The following is a 22,344-nucleotide window of genomic DNA, read 5'->3' as shown; positions in this document are numbered from 1 at the left end:
TCAATGCTCAACCACTGAGCCATGCCGACAGGGCTCACATCACCTTTTCTAATACTACATCATGTTCTCTGACTCTTGACTTCATTTCTCCCTCATATAAGGACACTTGGGATGACACTGGGCCCACTTAGATAATCTAGGAGATTTTCCTAATCTCAGGATGTTTTACTTACTCATGTCTGCAAAGTCTCTTTTTCCATGTAAATTAACATGATCATATGTTCCAGGGATTAGAAAGTAGACATGTTTGGAGTGTTATTATTCAGCCACCAGAGACATACATGCACAAACAGCTCACAGACCTCATATTCTGAGTCATATACTTTCAAATATAGGGTGTCCCAAAAATGTATATATACACTTTCAATAATTATGAAGGTAGTGTTTATTAAAATATATTTCATTTTCAAAATGGAGCTATCAGTTAAAGTGTGTATTCATTTTTTGGGGATGAACACTTCCCACCTTCTAATATAAATCCAAAAAGAACAGAGACACACATTTTAGGACATATATAGCAAAAAAAAAAAAAAGTCCTCAATCACTTGGAATTAAACTCACAAACACATAAGAGAACCCACTGTCTGGGAAATATACACATAAATTTCAAAGTGAATTACATTTTAGACATAAACCCACAAACACATACCTCACAAATGTGGACATGTAACAGCAAACTGAATAGACCTTACACCCTTAATAAACCCACACAAAGAGATCAGACACTCACATACAGATCAGAGACTTCACAACCTGAGAGAGACACATCAATTGGCTGCCTTCTGCACGAGCCCCTACCAGGGCTGGGGAACCTGCAACCGAGGTACATGCCCTTGACCAGGAATCAAACCTGCGGTCCTTCAGTCTGCAGGTGGATGCTCTAATCTCTAAGCAAAACCGGCCAGGGCTTCTTCTTTTTTTAAATTTAATAAATCTTTATTGTTCAGATTATTACAATTGTTCCTCTTTCCCCCCCCATAGCTCCCCTCCATCAGGTTCCTACCCCACCCTCTGCCCTCACCTCCCCCCCACTGTCCTCATCCATAGGTGTATGCTTTTTGTCCAGTCTCTTCCCACACCCCCACACACCTTTCCCCCCAAGAATTGTCAGTCCACTCCCTTTCTGTGCCCCTGATTCTATTATACTCACCAGTTAATACTGTTCATCAGATTTTTTATTCCCTTGGTTTTTAGATTCACTTGTTGATAGATACGTATTTGTTGTTCATAATTTTTATCTTTATCTTTTTCTACTTCTTCCTCTTCTTAAAGAATACCTTTCAACATTTCATATAATTCTGGTTTGGTGGTGATGAACTCCTTTAGCTTTTTCTTATCTGTGAAGCTCTTTATCTGACCTTCAATTCTGAATGATAGCTTTGCTGGGTAGAGTAATCTTGGTTGTAGGTTCTTGCTATTCATCACTTTGAAAATTTCTTGCCATTCCCCTCTGGCCTGCATAGTTTCTGTTGAGAAATCAGCTGACAATCATATGGGTGCTCCCTTGTAGGTAACTAACTATTTTTCTCTTGCTGCTTTTAATATTCTCTCTTTGTCTTTTGCTCTTGGCATTGTAATTATGATGTGTCTTGGTGTGGTCCTCTTTGGATTCCTTTTGTTTGGGGTTCTGTGCGCTTCCTGGACTTGTAAGTCTATTTCTTTCACCAGGTGGGGGAAGTTTTCAGTCACTATTTCTTCAAATAGGTTTTCAGTATCTTGCTCTCTCTTCTTCTGGCACCCCCATAATTCTGATGTTGGTATGCTTGAAGTTGTCCCAGAGGCTTCTTACACTATCTTCAACTTTTTGGATTCTTTTTTCTTTTCCAGTTGAGTGTTTTTTGCTTCTTTGTATTTCAAATCTTTGACTTGGTTCTTGCAATCCTCTAGTCTGCTTTTAGGTTTCTGTATATTTTTTTATTTCAGTCAGTGCATGCTTAATTTCTAGTTGGTCCTTTTTCATATCCTCAAGGGTCTCGTTAAATTTATTGGCCTTTTCTAGGAAATTCTTGAAAAATCTTATAACCATGGTTTTGAACTCTATATCCAGTAGTTTGCTTTCCTCCATTTCTTTCATTTGTGACCTGTTTCTTTGTCTCCACATTTTGGCTGTTTCCCTGAGTAGATGGAATGGCTTTGTGTGCTAGGTGTCCTAGCAGGGCCCAGTGGCTCAGCCTCCCAAGTTACCTGAAGTGGACACTCTTGGTGTGTCCCTTTGTGTGCAGTCTTGTTGTAGTTAAGCCTAGATTGTTGTTAGTATCACTGAGGGAGTTGACCTCCAGGCCAGTTGGCTGTGAGGATCAGCAGTGTCTCTGCTGGGGGAGCTTCTGTGCTCAGCTTGGATGGGGCAGAGTCTCAGAGTGGTGCAGACAGCCTTGGTTTCCCGTCAGCCCCACCCTACGAGGCCCCTGTGTCTCAGTGTCCCGTGGCAATGGCTGCACGCACCTCTGAGAGAAGGCTGCCCTCAAGTTTCGCCCGCTGCCAGACAGTCCAGTTTCTCTCCGAATGAGTCTGGGTACTCAAAGTCTCACCCGGAACTGGATTTCAGTGCAGTTGGGAGGTTTTGTTTCCCTCCCGAACGAGAAAGCTATTTGCGCACTTGCTGCCTGCCCTCTCCGAGCACCATGAGTAAGCCAGCCACATGTTCAGCCACCCGCCCTTTCCGCGCACGTGGGTCTCCGCACCTCTATCCTCCACAGCTCCTCTGAGTCTCAGTGTGCTTTTATCTTTCCTTCTAGTTGTAGAATTTCCACTCAGCCAGCTTTCCGGTGGTTCTGGACAATGTCCGCTCTGTCTTCCAGTGGCAGTTTTAAAATTGTTGTGCACGGCAGCAGTATAGGTGTTTACCTATGCCACCATCTTGGTTTCTTCTCTCTCTTTTTTTTTTTAACCATCACCTGAGGATATGTTTGATTGATTTTTAGAGAGGGGGGAGGGAGAGAGAGAGAAACATTGATCAGTTGCCTCTCATACATGCCCCTACCGAGGATCGACCCCACAACCCAGGTATGTGCCCTGACTGGCAATTGAGCCTGTAACCTTTTCGTGTACAGGACGATGCTTCTACTGACCCAGCCAGAGCAGAAGAATGCTTTTTCTCACTGTGCATCCTTGCCTTATGATGCACAGCCTGTTATGTATGTTGAGAGAAAAGCTGAAGTAATTGTGGGTTTACTAGAAATGGAGACCCAGTTCTGGAGAGTTTTTACTCTTTCTTGAATCCAAAACACATTTATATAAAATGATTATGTTCATGTTGCTCCTGTGTTTCAACTGAGACAGTCTCAGACACAAACTGACCCTGGCCAGAGATGGCATTTACCTGGTTCATGTCTTCTTCCCCAGCCCTGAATTCTTCCCCAGCCCTGAATTCCTTTTAGAAGGAATGTGTGATTAAGGGGAAGGGGCTGAAATTAGGGGAGTATAGGTGCGTGGGTTGTACATTGTCCTACTGACTCAGAGCAGTCTTGTAAAACTTCAGCAGGCCAAGTTAAGTCTTAGAAAGATGATCCAAAAAGCTAGACTCTGCCTGGCTGGTGTGGCTGAGTGGTTGATCATCAACCTATGAACCAGGAGGTCATAGTCTGATTCCTGGTCAAGGGACATGCCCGGGTTGCAGGCTCGATCCCCAGTGTGGGAGGTGCAGGAGGCAGCCAATCAGTGATTCTCTCTCGTCATTGATGTTTCTCTCTCTCTCTCCCTCTCTTTGTCTCTGAAATCAATACAAATATTTAATCAAAAAACAACACAGCAACCAAAAGCTAAACTCTCCTACCATTAAACCAGGACTTAGGGGTTCCAGGCTCTGAAATAGGGTCTACCAGGCTCCAAAACCCACCTGCACTAGGTGTGAACTGGTAGTACTGGGTGTGAATGAGGTCTGAGGAGAGATGGACTCCGTTCATGTAAGCAGTGTACATCCTGAGACGCAGGGTTTCCACTCCAGGGCTGATGTCAGGAGACACAAGCACCTCCCTACACAGTCTCCACAAATGTTGTCAAGGGAGAGTGTGACTTCCAGAACAAAGGGCATGACAGAGGTTCTTAAGGAGGTCGCTAGCTATACTTCATGGTCTAGACAAGGAAGCCAGGGTTGCTGTGATCTCTGTGGAGGAGTTCATAGCCAATCACGTGACTCCCACTTCTCACTGCCTTTCTGAACGTGCATATGGCCAGGAGCTGCCCTGTCTCATTAGCTCTTCATTCCCACCCCTCATGCTCTCCTTGTGTGTGCGACCTAGGAAGAGCTGTTTCATCTCAATGTCGCCCTGGCTAGTGTGGCTCAGTTAGCTGGGTGTGGTCCAGTGCACCAAAAAGTTGCCGGTTCGATTCTCTGTTGGGGCACGTGCCCAGGTTGTGGGTTTGATCCCCAGTAGGGGCCATGCAGGAGGCAGCCGATTGATGTTTTGCTCTCACATTAGTGTTGTTGTTGTTTTTCTCTCTCTCTCTCCCTTCCTCTCTCTCTAAAAAAACAATTTAAAAAAAACCTTGAATACATCTTGCCAACAAGCTCAGAAAACATTATTATGCTCCTTTGATAGTCAGAGAAATGACAACAAAACAAAAATTAAATTCAACTTTAAGAAGAAAAAAAACACAAAACCTGTACATCCAGGGACAAGGACCCCCAAATAGCTTCGAGACTTCACACCCTGGGGGAGAACCACAAACATCTGGAAGACCTAAACCTCTGTGACACAGACCCCAAAACAGCTGAGAGACTTCACCGTCTGTCATACCCTGAACTGGGATTCCAAAACAAGTCTGAGACTTCACATCCTGGACACAGTCCTCCCAACTGCATCCAGTGTGTTAACTACCTTAGGAGTTGACTGACTTGAGAACCACTTTCCTCCCAGTAATCTACTAGTATACTCAGCCCAACACCTTCCCTGCCAGATGCTTAAAATCCCATCGCTAAAAAGTTTACTCCTTTCAGTTTAATCTTGCCCCTTCCTCTCGCAAAATTCTTTTCATTGCCACCCACCTTTCCATCTCAAAACATGAAAACATGCATTTTTATCATGTCTGTCCCACCCTCACCCTGCTCCTCCACACACACACACACACACACACACACACACACACACACACACACACCTCCACACACCCTTGCTCAGGCCTAGCCCAGAGGGTATAGGACGCCTCCAAGTCACCCTCTCCAAGGGAAGGTGGGTATGGCTTGGAGGAGGATCATGAGATCATCTTGAACCTTCTGTGCAGGACTCAGAGCTACAGACTGCCTGAAGTACAGATGTCAGGAACTCAGGAGAAGAATTGTTCCCAGTGCTGTTGTGAATGGTCAGGGGTTCCAGAAACTAGGATAATGGGATGCAATAAGCATTGCTTTAAAAAAAAAAAACAGGTAAAAGAGAATAGAAAAGATTACCCGACACATTCTGTGCCAGCCAATAATGCCAGCTTCTTTTACAGGTGAAGTTTCTATAAGGATTCGAACCTGTGACCTCCAATAGCCAAAGCCCTGCCTCTGCAACCCCGAAAGCCAGCCCAGGAACCACAGCGTCTGCGCCAAGCCGGCAGCCAATAACAATGCATAGCCAGAGGACCCCACTCACCACCCGAAAGTGATCGCTACCCTGGAAGAGCTTGGGTCGGTTATCTCGCGGCGACCAATCAGAGATCAGGGAAGGATTTAATCCGGCCCTACCCCCACCCACCTCCGCCGTTGATTCGAATATGCACAGCCAATTGGGCGGGACTAGACATAAGGTCATGGCGTTGGCGGCTTCCGGATAGGTAGAGGCTTTTGAGCAAGGGTGCGGTGTGTCAGGGCAGCGCTGTTCTCTTCTTTGTCTGGGGTGGGGCCCGATCCACGCGTGGGATCTAGAGACCTTTCATGTCCCCACATATAAAGTGGTTTCTTCCAACATACACGATCCCCCCTACCCCTGTGGCACCTCCGGAAGCGGACTGTTCCATGTCCACACAGTGATGGGTGTGTCCTGGGGCTGCCCTGTCTCATTAACTCTTCATCTCCACCCCTCCTGTCAAAGTCCCAGGAATGGTTCCATCTTCGGTTCACCCCAACACAACTAAGTAGACTCTCTCTCTCATGTCTTCCCCACCCATGTTTCATCCCTGTCTCCCCTCCAACATGTCGCCCAGTGGACCATCCCATCCCTTTACCCTGATGATCACTGAGAGCCTAGTGAAGGTGTCCCACCCCTTGCTGCAGAGCCTCGGGCCATGCACAGGCATTCATCCCCCTGATGCCACTGATAGAACTGGGAATTTGTGTGGCAGCATCTATCAAAATAAAAAAAATTGGCACCTCTCCCCACTAGAATGTCAATACCACCTGGGTGTGCGTGGATTTCCAGTTCCCCCGTGTTCCCACAGCCCCCAAAACAGCCCTGCACACAATAGTTGCTGAAAAGGGGCTTTGTTGAATAAATGACTCCTTTGAACGGACAATTCCACTTGCAAAATATGTATTCTGAGGAAACACACATGAACAGGTCTGTGTGCACAAGCATGGGCGGAGCAAACACCTAGGAGGAAACATGTAAATGAAAATAGGTGATTCATGTTATGCCATGGAGTACTGGCTGACAGACAGAATGAGGCGCCACCACAGGAAACATACCCCAGGTGGCTCAGGGATGCCACATCATTGGACATACTGTGCAAAGAGCTTGGACACGGTGACCACAGACCACAGACCAGCCTAGGGACCTCACAGGCTGGCGGGAAGCTCCTGGAGCTCACATACTGAGATGCAGGTAACCTGTAATTTTACAGAGTTCATCCTCTGCTCACCGACTCCTGCAAACATCTCAGCTCTCACACCGCAGGGACCTTCCGCACTGGGACACAAACTCCAACAGCTCACATTCCGCACACCATGGACGCAGAGCCCAAAACAGCCCAGAGATCTCACCACCTGGGATATACATTAAAAATCTTGGCAACGTCTTCAGAGTTTATATATATATATATATATATATATATATATATATATATATATTTTATTGATTTTTTACTGAGAGAAAGAGAGAGGGAGACTTAGAAACATCGATGAGAGAGAAACATCGATCAGCTGCCTCCTGCACACCCCCTCCTGGAGATGTGCCTGCAGCCAAGGTACATGCCCTTCACCAGAATTGAACCTGGGACCCTTCAGGCCACAAGCCGATGCTCTATCTACTGAGCCAAACCGGTTAGGGCCTTCAGACTTTTTTGAAATCCTTAACCGAGGATATTTTTTCCATTGGTTTTTAGAGAGAGTGGAAAGAAGGGAGGTCGAGAGAGAGAGAGAGAGAGAGAGAGAGAGAGAGAGAGAGAGAGAGAGAAACATTGATGAGAGAGACACATTGATTGGTTGCCTCCTGCATGGGCCCCTGGGTCTGGGATTGAACCTGCCTGCAATTCAGGCATGGGCCCTTAACCGGGAATATGCTCTAACCTTTGAACACACGGGCCAGGGCAGACATAAACCACAAAACACTCGACATAAACCACAAAACAATTCAGAGGTCTAGACACAAACATAATGGTGACACACATGTGCCGGTTGGAGGGACTGTCTAAAAGACATGCTGTTAGTGGATTTATTTGAACAAATGATTCAAATTGGGCATCACCCAGGAGTGGGTATGAGCATTTCATGACAGAATCTGGGGCAAGGCTTTTAAAAATATATATTTTTTAATATATATTTTTATTGATTTCAGAGAGAAAAGCAGAGGGAGATAGAAATATCAATGATGAGAGAATCATTGATCAGCTACCTCCTGCACGCCCCACACTGAGGATTGAGCCCACAACCCAGGCATGTGCCCTGACTGGGAATTGAACTGTGACCTCTTGGTTCTTAGGTCAATGCTCAATCACTGAGCCACACCAGCCGGGCATGGGACAAGGCTTTTATGGAGCAGATGTGGAAGCAAAACGAGGTGATCATTTGACTGGTTAGAGCTTAAGGCTGTCTTATTTGGGAAGGCCTAGTTGGCTGTTTGTCATTGGTTTTTCATTAATTTTCATTTCTTGGTTACAAATGCATTGACTCTGGCTTGGTTTTCAGTTTGCTTATGCAGGATAGCAAGGCATCAGAGCCACCTCAGTCTAATGGCTCCTTGTCTAACTACTTTAACAGGTGGTATTTGAACTTTTCCTTCTTCATTCCTGGTCTCCAATACACGCCTCCAGCATCACTTTCTCCCCAGTCTGTGTGACGTCATGAGCGTGTGCACCCGTGTGTGAAGCCAGAAATGTCCCCATCCCAGTGTGTGATCCTAGGAGTATCCAAACCCTGATCTGTGTCGCACCAGCAGCATCCACGACCCAGGCCATATGATCAGGAGTGTCCAAACCATCATGTGAGTGACCCCAGGAGTGTTGACTTCCCAGTGTCTGTGACCACATAGCCATTTGTGTGACCCCAGGGCCAACCACACCAGTCTCTGATCTCAGCAGTGTCCACTTCCAAGTCTATGTGGAGGAGTGTCCATCAGCTACTCTGTGTGACCACAGGAGTGTCCTTGCCTCAATGTCTGACCCCAGGGGTGTCAACTCATCATGTCTTTGACCACAAGAATGTCCACACTCCTTTCACTGAGATCACAGACAAGTCCACAACACAGTTTGTGTGACCATTGGACTGTCTCCACCTCAGTCACTCTGGCCCCAAGAGTGTCCCCTCCTCTGTGTAACGCCATGGATGCTTACACCCGTCTGTGTGACATGAGGAAATGTCCAGTCTACAACACGTGTGATCCAGGAGGTGTCCAATCCTCAGCGTGTTTAACTTCGAGAGTGTCTCTAACTCCTTCTGGAGACTCCAGGAATGTTGACTCTCCAGTTTGTGTGACCCTTGGAGTGTTCACATCCCTTTCTGAGTGACCTCATGTCTATCCACACTCTAGACTGAGTGACTCCAGGAGTGTCCAAACCCCCAGCTTTGTGACTCCATGTCTGTGCACACCCATTCTGTGTGACCTCACAGTTGCCCACACCTTACGTGGTCTGAGCCCAGAAGGGCCCACATCCCAGTCTGAAGGACCCCAAGAGGCTCTACACTTCAATCTGTGCTACTTCATGGGCTTCCACAACCCAGGGCCATCACAACCCAGGCTGTCTGACCCCTAGGATGCCCACAACCCAGTATGTGTAATCCTATGAATGTCCGCCAACCAGTCTGGGTGACTTGGGAGTGTCCACCTCCCAGTGTGTGTGTGACCCCAGATGTGTCCATGTGCAAATCAGTTTGACCCCAGGACTTCCCACACACCAGTTTCTTTGACTCCAGTACTGTGGACATGCTAGTCAACCTGACCCCACTCTGGGTGATCCCAACAGTGTCTAGTCTCCAGTGTGTGTGATTCCAGGAGTGCCCACTCTCCAGTGTGTGTGACTTCTAGAATGCCCCGAGCCCCATCTGAGTAACCCAAGACTGTCCACACCCCTTTGTGTGTTACCATATATGATGTCCACACCCCTGTCTATGTGGCCATAGGAGTGTTCACACCCCACTCAGTGTGACTCCAGGATTATCCACTCTGTCTCTATGACCTCAAGGGTGTCCACACCCCAGTCCATGTGGCCTAGGAGTGTCCACACAACAATTGCACAGTGGTATGTTCCAAGATAGTAGCGTATTCCTCAGTGCTGCTGCTCCCGACACCCCCTGTGGGTGTGGCCTGGGGGAGGCGGTTCATGCCTAATTCAGTGGATCATTTTGTCCCTAACTCCCTCCCATACCATTAAGTGGTCTCTTCCTATTTCCCTTTATTTTCCCCAGTTGACCATTCAATTTCTATATCCCTCTCCCTAACCACGCGCACACACACATGCACGTGCACACACACACGTGCACACACATGCACACAATGTGTCCCACATCCCCAAATAGACTGTCCCAGCCACAGTCACTGCAGATCTTGTAGAGAAAGAAAGCCACAGCAGCAGCCTCCTGCTGCAGACCCCGCATTGCAGAGAGTAGTGGGGAAGAAACCATTAAGTGTACCACTGATGGGAGTAAACCCTTCCAAGACCTTGTGAAACATCTAAATAAAAATTGAACCCCTTCTCCTCCCCAACCAGAATATCAGCTTCCTGTGGGAAGGAACATTTGTCTATCTTGTTCTCTGATGTCTCCCCAGCACCTAGAACAAGGCTCGGTACACAGCACACACACAGTGTTTGTTGAATGAATGAACCCTTTGACCCAGCAATTCCACTTCTAACACCGACACACATGCCCAGAGCTGTGCGCACAAGGCTGGTAGGCACAGGCAACTGGGAAAACCTTGTAATTGTCCATTTGTGGCCAATGGCTGTTGGAGAGTAAGATGATGGTAGGAGTTCGTGTTATACCACAGAGCACCAGCCACATGTGATACAGAATAACTGGGACCTGTGTTTACCTGTGAGGCGTGGCAGTGTTGACAAGCAAAAGCAGGTGGGAGCTGGTTATGGTGACTGTGTGTGTGTGTGTGTGTGTGTGTGTGTGTGTGTGTGTGTAAGGAAACACTAGAAACTAATCCCAGTGGTCATTTTTGCAGGGTGAAGCTGGGGATGACCTGTGTAGTCCATATATTGATGTATTCCATATATTGATGTATTGTTGGATCCTTTTAAACAAAACTAGGTTCACATATTATTTGTATAGCTCTTTTAAAAATTTTTTAAAATATATATTTACTTATTTCAGAGAGGAAGGGAGAGGGATAGAGAGATAGAAACATTAATGATGAGAGAGAATTATTGATCGGCTGCCTCCTGCACGTCCCACACTGGGGATCGAGTCCACAACCTGGGCATGTGCCCTGACTGGGAGTTGAACCATGAACTCCTGGTTCATAGGTTGACACTCAACCACTGAGCCACACTGGCGGGGCTGTATAACTCTTTATAAAGGAAAAGCATATACTCAAAACAATATCCAGAGCACAGAGTGTGTACGGGGTAGGTATCTAGGGTATGTCTAAGAACAAGAATCTCAAACTCACACTCCCCAGGCTGGACAGGTGACCCGCAAGAGAGAGGGAGGCTAGCTCAGGGTAAGGCAAATGTAATAGGGTTGATGAATGTTCCATGCCTTTTAGCATTGGAGGGTGAGGGTAGAGTGAGGGATGGTTGGGGATGAAGAAGACCCCAGAGCTCACACCCTAAAAGAATTCAGGAACATTGCACCCTGGGGCACAAAACATTTACTAGTTTGGGGAGCCAGTAAACAGACCCATAATAAGTCATGGTGGTCATACTCTAACTCAGCTCCTAACTTCACACCCTGGACACAGACTTCCAAACAGATCAAAGATCTCACACTATGTAAACATACCATTAAAGAGATCAGAGGCCTCACACCCTAGAATAATGCCCCCCACTACTTCAAGATAGGTGGCTTTTCTGTATTACAAAGTAATCCCTTACATATGTACATCTGTCATTCACAAACTGAATGTTTGCAACCCCTCAAATCCATAGGTTGAAGCCTTAACCACAGTGTGATGGTATTAGAACGTGGGGCCTTTGGGAGGTTGATGAGATGAAGTGATGAGGGTGGGGTCCTCATGATGGGATTAGTGCCCTGATAAGAAGAGACCAGAAAACTTGGTCTTTCTCTCTGCCATGTGAGGACACGGCAAGAAGGTGGCCATCTACAACTCAGGTGGAGAGCTGTCACCAGACCCTGACCATACTGACAACCTGATCTTGGACTTCAGGCCTCCAAAATTGTGAGAAAATAGATTTTGTTTTTTAAGCCAGCCGGACTATAGTACTTGGTAATGTTGGCCTGAGCAAAGACACACCTTAAGCTTTTGCTTTCAAGATCCTGAGTTTTATGTCAGAGTCCTTGTACTTGCACCGCCTACCTCTCTCACCACTAGCAGTCCTCAGCCTGTGGCCCTCCCCTTCCTGCCCCTTGATCTCCAGGCGCTGAGCCAGAGGGTTGTCTGGAGGTCCCAGGGCAAGGACACTTAGCCTGCCATGCTGTGCCGTCTGCCCTCCAGGCTGCCAGCCAGGATGTGGGGAAGGACTTCGGAGAAGCAGGTGAATGGGACGGTCCTTGGGGTCCTAGGGCACAGGTGTTGTCACCAAGGCTGGGGACCTTCCAGCCCAGACCTGGTAACCTGCTTCCCTTCTATGTGGGCTCTCCTGGTGTGGGGGGCATACATTTCCCCTCTTCCTCTCTCTTTCTTCCTCTTTCAAAGGCAAGCAGATGGCAGCAGAGGGACATAGAAAGGTCCTGCTCTAACACATGGTCAGTGATCAACATGTGTGTAGGAATGGGCTAAGGGCCAGCTGCAGAGCAGCTCCCTCGGCGTGGCTCAGGGGAGCTAGTTCAGCCAGGACATTAGGATGGGCCAGTGTAGGGAGGGGCCAGGAAACCCCAATGACCTTGAGGTTTGCCATAAGAATTCCAGGAGGCCCTGACACCTTGAAGAGGACTTTGTAGAAAGCCTTTCCTGTGAAGGAGGGAGGAGGGAGGGCATCATGGTCTGAGCTCTCTATTATCCATATAGAGTTACTGTGAGGAATAAAAACTTTATTTTATGTAGTGCTTAGAACAAGGCACATTAAGCCTTTTGTGATTGCTATTTCTTGATGATCTGGCCCTTGCCTTCCCCTCCTGCTCATGCCTCAGTCACCCTTGGATTCTAAGCCACAGTGACCTTCTTCCTGTTCCTTAAGGGAGGCAGCCCAGCTCATCTTTGAATTTACAAAGCTGGAGTTTCCCATATACAAACCGGGATCTGGGGAGTGAATCTAACCTGGCAGGGTATTAAAAAATGGGAGGGTCCTGGCCAGGTAGCTCAGTTGGTTAGAGAGTCGTCCAGATATGCCAAGGTTGTGGGTTTGATTTCCAGTCTGGGCACATACAAGAATTAACCAATGAATGCATAAGTTAAGTGGAACAACAAATCGGTCTCTCTCTCTCCCCTCCTTCCTCTCTCTCTCTCTAAAATCAATTAATAAAATTTTGTTAAAAACAGAGGCAGTAAAAAAAAAACAAAGAAAAATAAGAGGAATAGGTTGAGTAGATTTCCAAAGACTATAAAAATTGGGAATGTACCCTGGCCAATGTGGCTCAGTAGACTGACCGTCATCCTATGCACTGAAAGGTAGCGGGTTCAATTCCCAGTCGGGGTACATATCCATGGTCAGAGTGCGCATGCTTGGGTGGGTATGGGAGGCAACCTATCAGCGTTTCTCTCTCACATTGGTGTTTCTTTCTCTCCCTCTCCCTTCTCTTTCTAAAAAGAAAGTCAGTAAAAATTTTTTTTAAAAAGAAAATTTGGGATGTGGCTAAGCAGTGCTTAAGGAAAACTTTAAATGTATAGATCAGAAAAGTTGGCTCTTTGAACAGATTTACAAAATATTAGTAATTTCTGTTTTCTCTCAAGCAATTAAGAGGAAAAATACGAATTACCAATATCAGGAATGAAAAGAGAGTACTATTACAGATACCACAGATGTTAAAAGGTTAATAAGAGCTCTGGCTTGTGTTGCTCACTGGTTGGAGTATCAGCACATGCACCGAAGGGACGCAGGTTCAATTCCTGGTCAAGGGCACATACATGGGTTCAGGTTCAATCCCCAGCCCTGGTCGTGGCACACTCAGGAGACAACCAATCAATGTGTCTCTCTCACATCAATATTTCTCTCTCTCCCCCACCTCCTTTCCACTCTAAAAATCAATGGGAAAAATAGCCTCAGGTGAGGATTAACAACAACATGTCAGTCATTCTCTCATTTTACTGCTTCTGTGTCCCCGTGGACATTCTGTATCCTTGAGGACAGCAGAACACGGCAACTCTGTTAATGGCTCCTCCACTCATGAAAAGAGAACACACCGTATTTTTTAAAGCTGGGGCTCAGTGAAATCAATTGTTTAAAATGTAAGCTCTTGAATGGAATTGAACATTGTGGAATGGAACAGAATAAAATAACATATGGTGGAATGGAATAAAATGGGAAGGAAAAAAGGGAAAGGAAAGAAGGGAAGTCAGACTTTGTACTAGGCACTGGGCCTAATTGTTGTAGTAGATATCCACTAACTGAATATTATTGAACATCTGCTAGTTGTTTGAGATACAGTGAGGAACAAAACAGAGAAAAAACTCTACCCATATGAAGCTTATATCCTAACTAAGGACCCAGTGCACGAAATTCATGCACTGGGGGGCAGGGGTCCCTCAGCCCGGCCTGCACCCTCTTGCAGTCGGGGACCCCTCAGGGGATGTCTGCCAAGGGGTCCTTAGTGCTGCCGCAGAGAGGCTCCTGCCACCACCGCTGCGCTCACTACCCATGAGCCCGACTTCTGGGCTGAGCGGCACTTCCTCTGTGGGAGCGCACTGACCACCAGGGGGCAGCTCCTGCGTTGAGCGTCTACCCCCTGGTGGTCAGTGTGCATCATAGAGACCGGTCATTCCATCACTAGGTCTACCTGGTATTTGCATATTAGGCTTTTATTATATAAGGTTAAAAAGACAGATATTAACATGTGCAAAAGGCCCTGAGACCAAAGGTACAGGATGGCCCTTATGAGGAACAGGTAAAAGGCCAGTGTGGCTTGGGGTTCAAGAACAATATATGAGGCTTATAGAGATTGGGGGTCATTAACTCTATTGGCACTTGCTGCCTGTCAGGAATTGTTCTAAGCCCTTAAATATACAACTATTTTTAAAATGTTTACCACAGCCCTTTAAGATATGTATAAAACCATGCCCATTTTACAGAAGGGGAAACTAAGGCATATAAATATTAATTAAATGTCAGTCTGGCTCCAGAGTCTGTTCTTTTAACCACTATGCTCTGCAACCTATGGTGCCAGACCACAGGCACCTTCCAATCCTGTAGCAGATGTAACGTAAATATACAAATTACTGAAGAACGCAAATCAAGAAAAAGATCTGGTGGGAGATGGGCAGAGGACAGGGAGTTGGGGGAAGGAGGTATGCCCTCCTACTGGGTGTCAAGGTAGATTTGTAAACACACTTTCCCAGAAACGTTTATTTTATCTGAAATGCTTCCTTCTTATTTTGTCCTCGGTGATCATAGCTGTGGAGTGGGGAAAGATGGCAGGGTGTGTGTGTGTGTGTGTGTGTGTGTGTGTGTGTGTGTGAAACTGACCAATGGAGAGCTTGTGCTCATAGTTTTGGGCCTCTTCTGGGTCTTGTCATTTCTTGCAAAAGAGATGAATTCCAGTTTGGGGAAGACAAGAGAGGGTTTGATCTTGGTCTCCCCTCCCCTCGTCTTTACCCCTCTCCCTCTGGAAGACAAAAGAGAATAAAGCAGTGGAGAGTGGTCACGGCAGACACATGGGCTCCTGTGAAGCCACACATGGGCAATAAGACTACTCAAGTTTCCTCTCAGGACTTTCCCCTTGAAATAGGGGTGAGGAGGAAGTATAAGCATTGGGGAGGTGAGTGGAGGTAAGGAGAAAGAAATAGGAAATGGGTGTGACCAGCATCAATATGATCTCTTCTGCTTTTTTTTTTTTTTAGTCATGGAGGCACAGCAGTCAGACCCCTTCCCCATGTCTTATCCATAGACTTGACCACATTGTGATGACAGTAAAGAGTATCAAAGACACCACCATGTTTTATTCCAAAATTCTGGGCATGGAGATCATAACATTCAAGGTAATTATTATTTTTTAAAATATATTTTTATTGATTTCAGAGAGGAAGGGAGAGGGAGAGGGGGAGAGAGAGAGAGAGAGAGAGAGAGAGAGAGAGAGAGAGAGAGAGAGAGAGATATCAATGATGAGAGAGAATCATTGATTGGCTGCCTCCTGGGTGTCCCCTACTGGGGATTGAGCCTGCAACCTGGGCATGTGCCCTTGACTGAAATCAAACCCGAGATCCTTTAGGCCACAGACCAACGTTCTATCCGCTGAGCCAAACCAGCTAGGGCTCAAGGTAATTATTTACACAAATGCCAAATTGTAGGTGGAGTAAGAGTTGATGATAATACTTTAAAAATTAACTTTAAAAAACCCACAACAAATCTGTGAGGAAAATTTAAAGGATCAGTAAAGGAGATTCCAAATTCTGAATAGTGGAACTTCCAGAGAGAGAATGGAGAAATGGAGGGGAGGAAATTACCATAGAAATAATTCAAGAGAATTTCCAGTCCTTACATGGAAAGGGTTAGCTGAATATCCAGTACATTGATACTTAGATGTGCTTATGAAATTATAGAACATCAAAGTGAAAATGAAAATCCTAGGAAATTTCAGAGAGGTTAAAAAGAAAAGTAGTTCAACTACAAAGGAAAAAGAAATATGCAGATGTCAGATTTCCTAAAATTCGCATCAGAGACTAGAAGACAATACAAGATTTTTAGAGAAAAATTTCAACCTAGAATTCTATGTTTAACTAAACTATTAATCAAGATGAGGGTAGGATAAATCATTCTTAGACATAAAAGAACTTGGAAATTTTGCCCACTTACTTTGAAAATTGAAATTATGCTACATCAAAATGAGTGATTAAGCCAGGAGTAAGGAAGATATCAAAGCCAGGATACAGTGGATCCCAAGGAGAAGATCCCAGATGTGGGGAAGCATGGGACTTAGTTGGAAAGTCTGCTAGGAGGATTCTCTGAAAGGTCAGAGGCCTCTAGGCACAGATCCTGCTTTGACTTTTCCAAACAACTCTGAGCCCCCGGGTATTTTACTGGAATGTTTAGACTTCAAAACATCCTTGCTTAAAGGACACTACAGATGCATGTGTATTCTCAAGGATGCTTGCCCTGCTGATAGTATCTAGAGCTGTGGTTCTCAACCTTTCTAATGCTGCAACCCTTTTTTAAAAAAATGTATTTTATTGATTTTTTACAGCGAGGAAGAGAGGGATAGAGAGTTAGAAACATCGATGAGAGAGAAACATCGATCAGCTGCCTCTTGCACACCCCCTACTGGGGATGTGCCCGCAACCAAGGTACATGCCCTTGACCGGAATCGAACCCGGGGCCCTTGAGTCTGCAGGCCGACGCTCTATCCACTGAGCCAAACCGGCTTCGGCTGCTGCAACCCTTTAATACAGTTCCTCATGCTGTGGTGACCCCCAACCATAAAATTATTTTCGTTGCTACTTCATAACTGTAATTTTGCTAGTTATGAATCGTAATGTAAATAACCATGTTTTCCTATGGTCTTAGGCTCTATAGCAGCGGTTCTCAACCTGTGGGCTAGCAGGGTCACCTAAGACCATGGGAAAACACAGATATTTACATTACGATTCATAACAGTAGCAAAATTACAGTTATGAAGTAGCAACGAAAATAATTTTATGGCTGGGGGTCACCACAACATGAGGAACTGTATTAAAGGGTCGCGGCATTAGAAAGGTTGAGAACCACTGATCTGGAGGTTAATTTTAGTTCAAGCTGTTGCTCCAATAAAAGCCTAAGGAGGCAGGTGAATGGGACTGTCCAGTTCCTTTAGCCAGGCAGTCCCTTAGCCCTCTCTTTCACAGAAACGTTTGTCAGAGTAATCATTAACCTTTTGCACTCGGATGTCGAGTGTGACTCGACACGGTTAGCATTAGAATAAAGGAATCGAGAAAAAAGCAAGTGAGTGCAAAGGGTTAATCCATCGCTCAGGGTCTGCTGGTCAGCCCCAGCACCCAGAAAGATACCTAGAAGATAATCAGTCCAATTTGAAACAGGAGAAAGAAAGTTCCCAAGAAAGAGAGCTCCCAGGAAAACAGGAGGTTTCCAGAGGTTGAATACTATATTATCCTTGAGCATTCTAAATAACTGCAAAAGTGGTAAATGCAGAGAAAGCAAAAAAATTCTCTCTTAAATTGAAAGAGCCCATATAACGGCAAAAAGGATAAAACATTTAAACTTAACATGAAATACTATGCAACAAAATAGAATTATGCAAAACAGACTATCAAGGTGGACAGTTCTCAAAAAGATCATGGAGTTAAAAACGAAGAAACAGGATCAGGTCTACAGCATGGTACCACTTATACGCACACAGAACAATAGTACAGCTTTTACAATAACTTATTAAAACCAAACATCAAACACATTATAATGGTTGACTAAGAGAATGGAGATAAAAAGAATAAATGCATAACGAAAACTACAGAGGGGCCTTGCATGGGCCAATAGTAATAATGAAGCATATGATGCCTCAACTCTCTATACATGGACACAGCGGAATACAATTTCAGTACATCTAGGATCAAACCAAGTCCTAAAAGCTGCAAGAATGTAGGGTGGATGTATCATCTACAAAAGAATGAAAAACAGATTAATATCAGACTTCTTATCAGCAACACCAGATTCAGGAAGAAAACGAAGCCACCTATTTAAGAGGCTATTGGAAAATAACTTGCAACCTTGAATTCTATACTCAACCAGACTATCATTCAAATGTAAAAGTGAAATAAAGTTATTTTCTGATAGAGTAGATGTGGTATCAATCATCTACACTAATAAAAGGGAAAGATGCGAATTGACCATACCTTCGTGATGCCCACCAGCCAATCAGGAGTGAGTATGCAAATTAACCCAACAAAGATGGTGGGTTAATTTGCATACGCAGGCGCCCAGTGGCAGGGGGTGGGACGCTTGCATCGTCTCCGTGGCGTTTTACACTGCCCCAGCCGCTCAGGGCTCTGGGCAGCGTGGGAAGGCAGAAAGGCGGCTCCAGGCTGGAGCAAAGGCTGTGCCGGCAGCCAGGGTAAGGAAGGCCCATTCTGCACGAATCTTCGTGCATCAGGCATCTAGTCCTATATAATAAAAGGGTAATATGCAAATCGACTGAATGGCGGAACGACTGGTCACTATGATGCGCACTGACCACCAGGGGGCAGACGCTCAATGCAGGAGCTGCCCCCTGGTGGTCAGTGTGCTCCCACAGGGGGAGCACTGCTCAGCCAGAAGCCGGGCTGAGGGCTGGTGAGCGCAGCAGCGGCAGTGGCAGGAGCCTCTCCCGCCTCTACAGCAGCGCTAAGGATGTCTGACTGCTGGCTTAGGCCCACTCCCCGCGGCAGACCTAAGCTGTCAGTTGGACATTCCCCAAGGGCTCCTGGACTGAGAAAGGGCACAGGCCAAGCTGAGGGACCCTCCCGCAGCAAGTGCACAAATGTCATGCACCGGGCCTCTAGTGGTGATATAAAAGAAAAAAACATAAAAATGATATAAGAAATGGGAGAGATTGCCCTGGTTGGTATTGCTCAGTGGTTAGAGTGTCAGTCCATGCACCAAAGGGTCACAGGTTTGATTCCCGGTCAAGAGCATGTACCTGGGTTACAGGTTCAATCCCTGGCCCCAGTTGAGGCACATGTAGAAAGCCACCAATTGATGTGTCTCTCTCATATCGATGTTTTTCTCTCTCTCCCCCTCCCTCCCTCCCTTCCTTCTACTTTCTATAAAAATCAATGGAAAAAATATCCTCAGGTGAGGATTAACAAAAACAAAAGAAAAAAAAAGAATGGCAGAGGTTTAAAGGCACAGGAGAGGGAGGAGACATGAAGAAAAGAATAGTAGGGTCAATGGGACACTAGCTGTAGTTCATCTATCAAAACATACAGGTACAAATGGGTTATTTAAAAATTATCAAGGAATCGACCATTGAACCTCAGAGGGAAGGCAGGCGAGGGTGGGAGAGGGGCTAAGTGATCAACCAAAGGACTTGTATGCATGCAGATAAGCATAACCAATGGACACAGACAGTAGGGATTTGAGGGTATGTGCTGGGGGGCAGGAGTGTCGGGGGAGAGGTCAATGGGGGGAAAAGGAGACATATGTAATACTTTCAACAATAAAGAATTTAAATTTAAAAAATAAAAAATAAATTATCACAGAAACAAAATGATAGAATTCTATTGGGAGGGGTAGTAATGTGGATGAGCTAAATTCTCCTGTATCATAGGGAGAGGACAGAGATGTCTAAAGTTGTTAAATCGGGGAGCAGAGTTGCGCAGCGGAAGTGTGCTGGGCCCATAAAGTTGTTAAATCAAGAAATAGTGACACATCAGTTAGGGACTGTGTCTAGAGGCACATAAAAGAAAACCCAACTAACAGTGTGTAAAGAAGACAGAATTTTCTTTTTCTCTCATTTAACAACCACTGGAGAGGCAGGCAGTCAGGGCTTGGGCCTTGGCTGGGAAGAAGGAGGAAGTGAATGGGCAAAAAGTTCCAGCTCTGTGAGGCTGGGAGGTTCCCAGAAGCCCCACACACAACCTCTGCTGATATAATTTGGGTTGTGTTTATAAGAAAAAAGGGAAAATTTATATTAAGTTGACAAACTGCTGTTTCTGTGATGGATAGTATAAACACATTTGGAGATAAGGAAATAATTTCCAGAAGAAATAAACACACACACACGTTAAAAGCCTGGATTTGAGGAAACCTCATGCCTGAAGTTTGAGTAAGACCTCCCTGGGTCATGCTTCTGTTTTCACTGTAGGGAATGAGACTGGGGTGGGGCACAGGGTTGTTGTTGTGTGTGTTTTTCCATTAAATAGCCCTTTCCTACATTTAAAAAATGTATTTTATTGATTTCAGAGAGGAAAGGAGAGAGAAAGGGAAACATCAATAATGAGAGAAAATCATCAGTTGATACTGGGAATCGAACCGTGACCTCCTAATTCATAGGTTGATGCTCAACCACTGAGCCAAGCCAGCTGGGCCCTGTTCTACATTTTTTAAACCTTGTTGGGGGAGGCAAAGGGGCTTTGCCTCACTCACCTTGGTGGTGTAACTCTAGGTTGCTTTCTCTCCCCCAATAGGGAGACAGGAAAGCATTGTGTTTTGGAGACCAGAAATTTAACCTTCACGAAGTGGGAAAAGAATTTGAACCCAAAGCTGCTCACCCAGTTCCTGGCTCTCTGGACATATGTCTGATCACAGAGGTACCTTTGAATGAAATGGCCCAGCACCTCAAGGTGAGTCAGACTTCCATTCTTTTCGAGAAAGCTGCTGCAGATGCAGGGAAAACAGAAGCATGACCCAGGGAGGTCTTCCTCAAACTTCAGGCATAAGATGTTTCCTTGAATCCAGATAATGCCTGCGCACAATTGTTTACTCATTATTTTTATTGACATCTTTTTTTCACTTAAACAAATGCATTTTAAAAGGAAACTTTACATTACCCTTGTAAAAAAGTATACCTAAATGATCTTTCTATAAATACATTTATGTAAAAAGAAAATGTTCAACCAAATAAATGAAAAACTCATTATATCTTGGCACAAAAGGAAGGTAACTGTAAAAACAAATAGTTATGAAAGCATCACAATGTCATTCCATTCTATCTGTTTCCATCCCCTGAACGCTCCAGGCCTGACATTCCAAATGGAGATCTGGCAAGTGGCTAAGGAGGTGCTAAGGACTTGTTAGCATCCAGCGGAGTCTTTCTTCTTGCTCTAATCAAAAGGACTGAAGAAGGAATCATTTGTAATTTGCTATTATTTAATGTTGGTGTCCCTGTAACACTTAAAATTATTTCATGTAAAGGGGGCATTGGTTCTCCTGTTGGGGAAAACAGATCAAGGTCTTAAATGTATTCTGTGCAAATATCCTGGACTCTTTTTGGGAAAATATCAGTGAAAAAGTTTTGTTTGAAAGTAAAGTAGCGCAAGCATAGGGGTAAAGAGTATGAACTTTGGCCTAGACTGCCTGGGTTTAAATTCTGACTCTACCACTTACTAACTAATACTAGACATTATTATCATCATCCCCATTTCACAGATGAGGAAACTGAGGTACAGAGCATTTATCTGCCCAAGGCCATAGAGCTGGAATGTGGCTGGAGCAGAGCGAGAATGGTAGATGAGGTCAGAAAGATACAGGGGTATGCCAACTGGTTTGGCTCAGTGGATAGAGCATCAGCCTGCGGACTGAAGGGTCCCGGGTTCGATTCCGGTCAAGGGCATGTACCTTGGTTGCGGGCACATCCCCAGTAGGAGGTGTGCAGGAGGCAGCTGATCGATGTTTCTCTCTCATCGATGTTTCTGACTCTCTATCCCTCTCCCTTCCTCTCTGTAAACAATCAATAAAAAATATTTTAAAAAGAAAGAAAGAAAGATACAGGGCTCTTCTAGGCCACTATAAAGAATTAAATTTTGGTCTCACACATGGAATAGAATGAATGACTTTTGTCTTTTCTTCCTACTTCAGGCTTGTGATGTCCCTATTGAGGAGGGTCCAGTTCCCAGAACTGGGGCAAAAGGGCCCATTATGTCCATCTACTTCCGAGACCCTGACGGAAACCTGATTGAGGTGTCCAACTATATTTCCCCATGATTGAAGCTCGCCTCCTCCATTTTGTTCCCTGGAGTGTTGCCCGTTTTCTTCCCCAAGACCCTCACCAGACCCAGAGGCCTCCAAGAACTGATGACTTAGGCACTTCAC

The 22,344-nt window shown here is 45.4% G+C and overlaps 1 protein-coding gene across 1 annotated transcript; it reads left to right on the top strand.

The window, feature by feature from the left end:
- Window positions 1–11,949: 11,949 nt before the first annotated feature.
- GLOD5 (glyoxalase domain containing 5) lies at window positions 11,950–22,344 on the top strand. Its single transcript, XM_008158211.3, has 4 exons — window positions 11,950–12,012; window positions 15,471–15,608; window positions 20,721–20,876; window positions 22,111–22,344. The coding sequence occupies exons 1-4, from the start codon at window positions 11,950–11,952 to the stop codon at window positions 22,234–22,236; spliced, it is 483 nt and encodes a 160-aa protein (XP_008156433.2). The 3' UTR covers window positions 22,237–22,344.

Source organism: Eptesicus fuscus, chromosome 1 (genome assembly GCF_027574615.1).
Source record: "Eptesicus fuscus isolate TK198812 chromosome 1, DD_ASM_mEF_20220401, whole genome shotgun sequence".
In the NCBI taxonomy this organism is placed as follows: domain Eukaryota; kingdom Metazoa; phylum Chordata; class Mammalia; order Chiroptera; family Vespertilionidae; genus Eptesicus; species Eptesicus fuscus.
The sequence above is the reverse complement of the archived record's forward strand: the minus strand, read 5'-3'. Positions and strand labels throughout refer to the sequence as shown.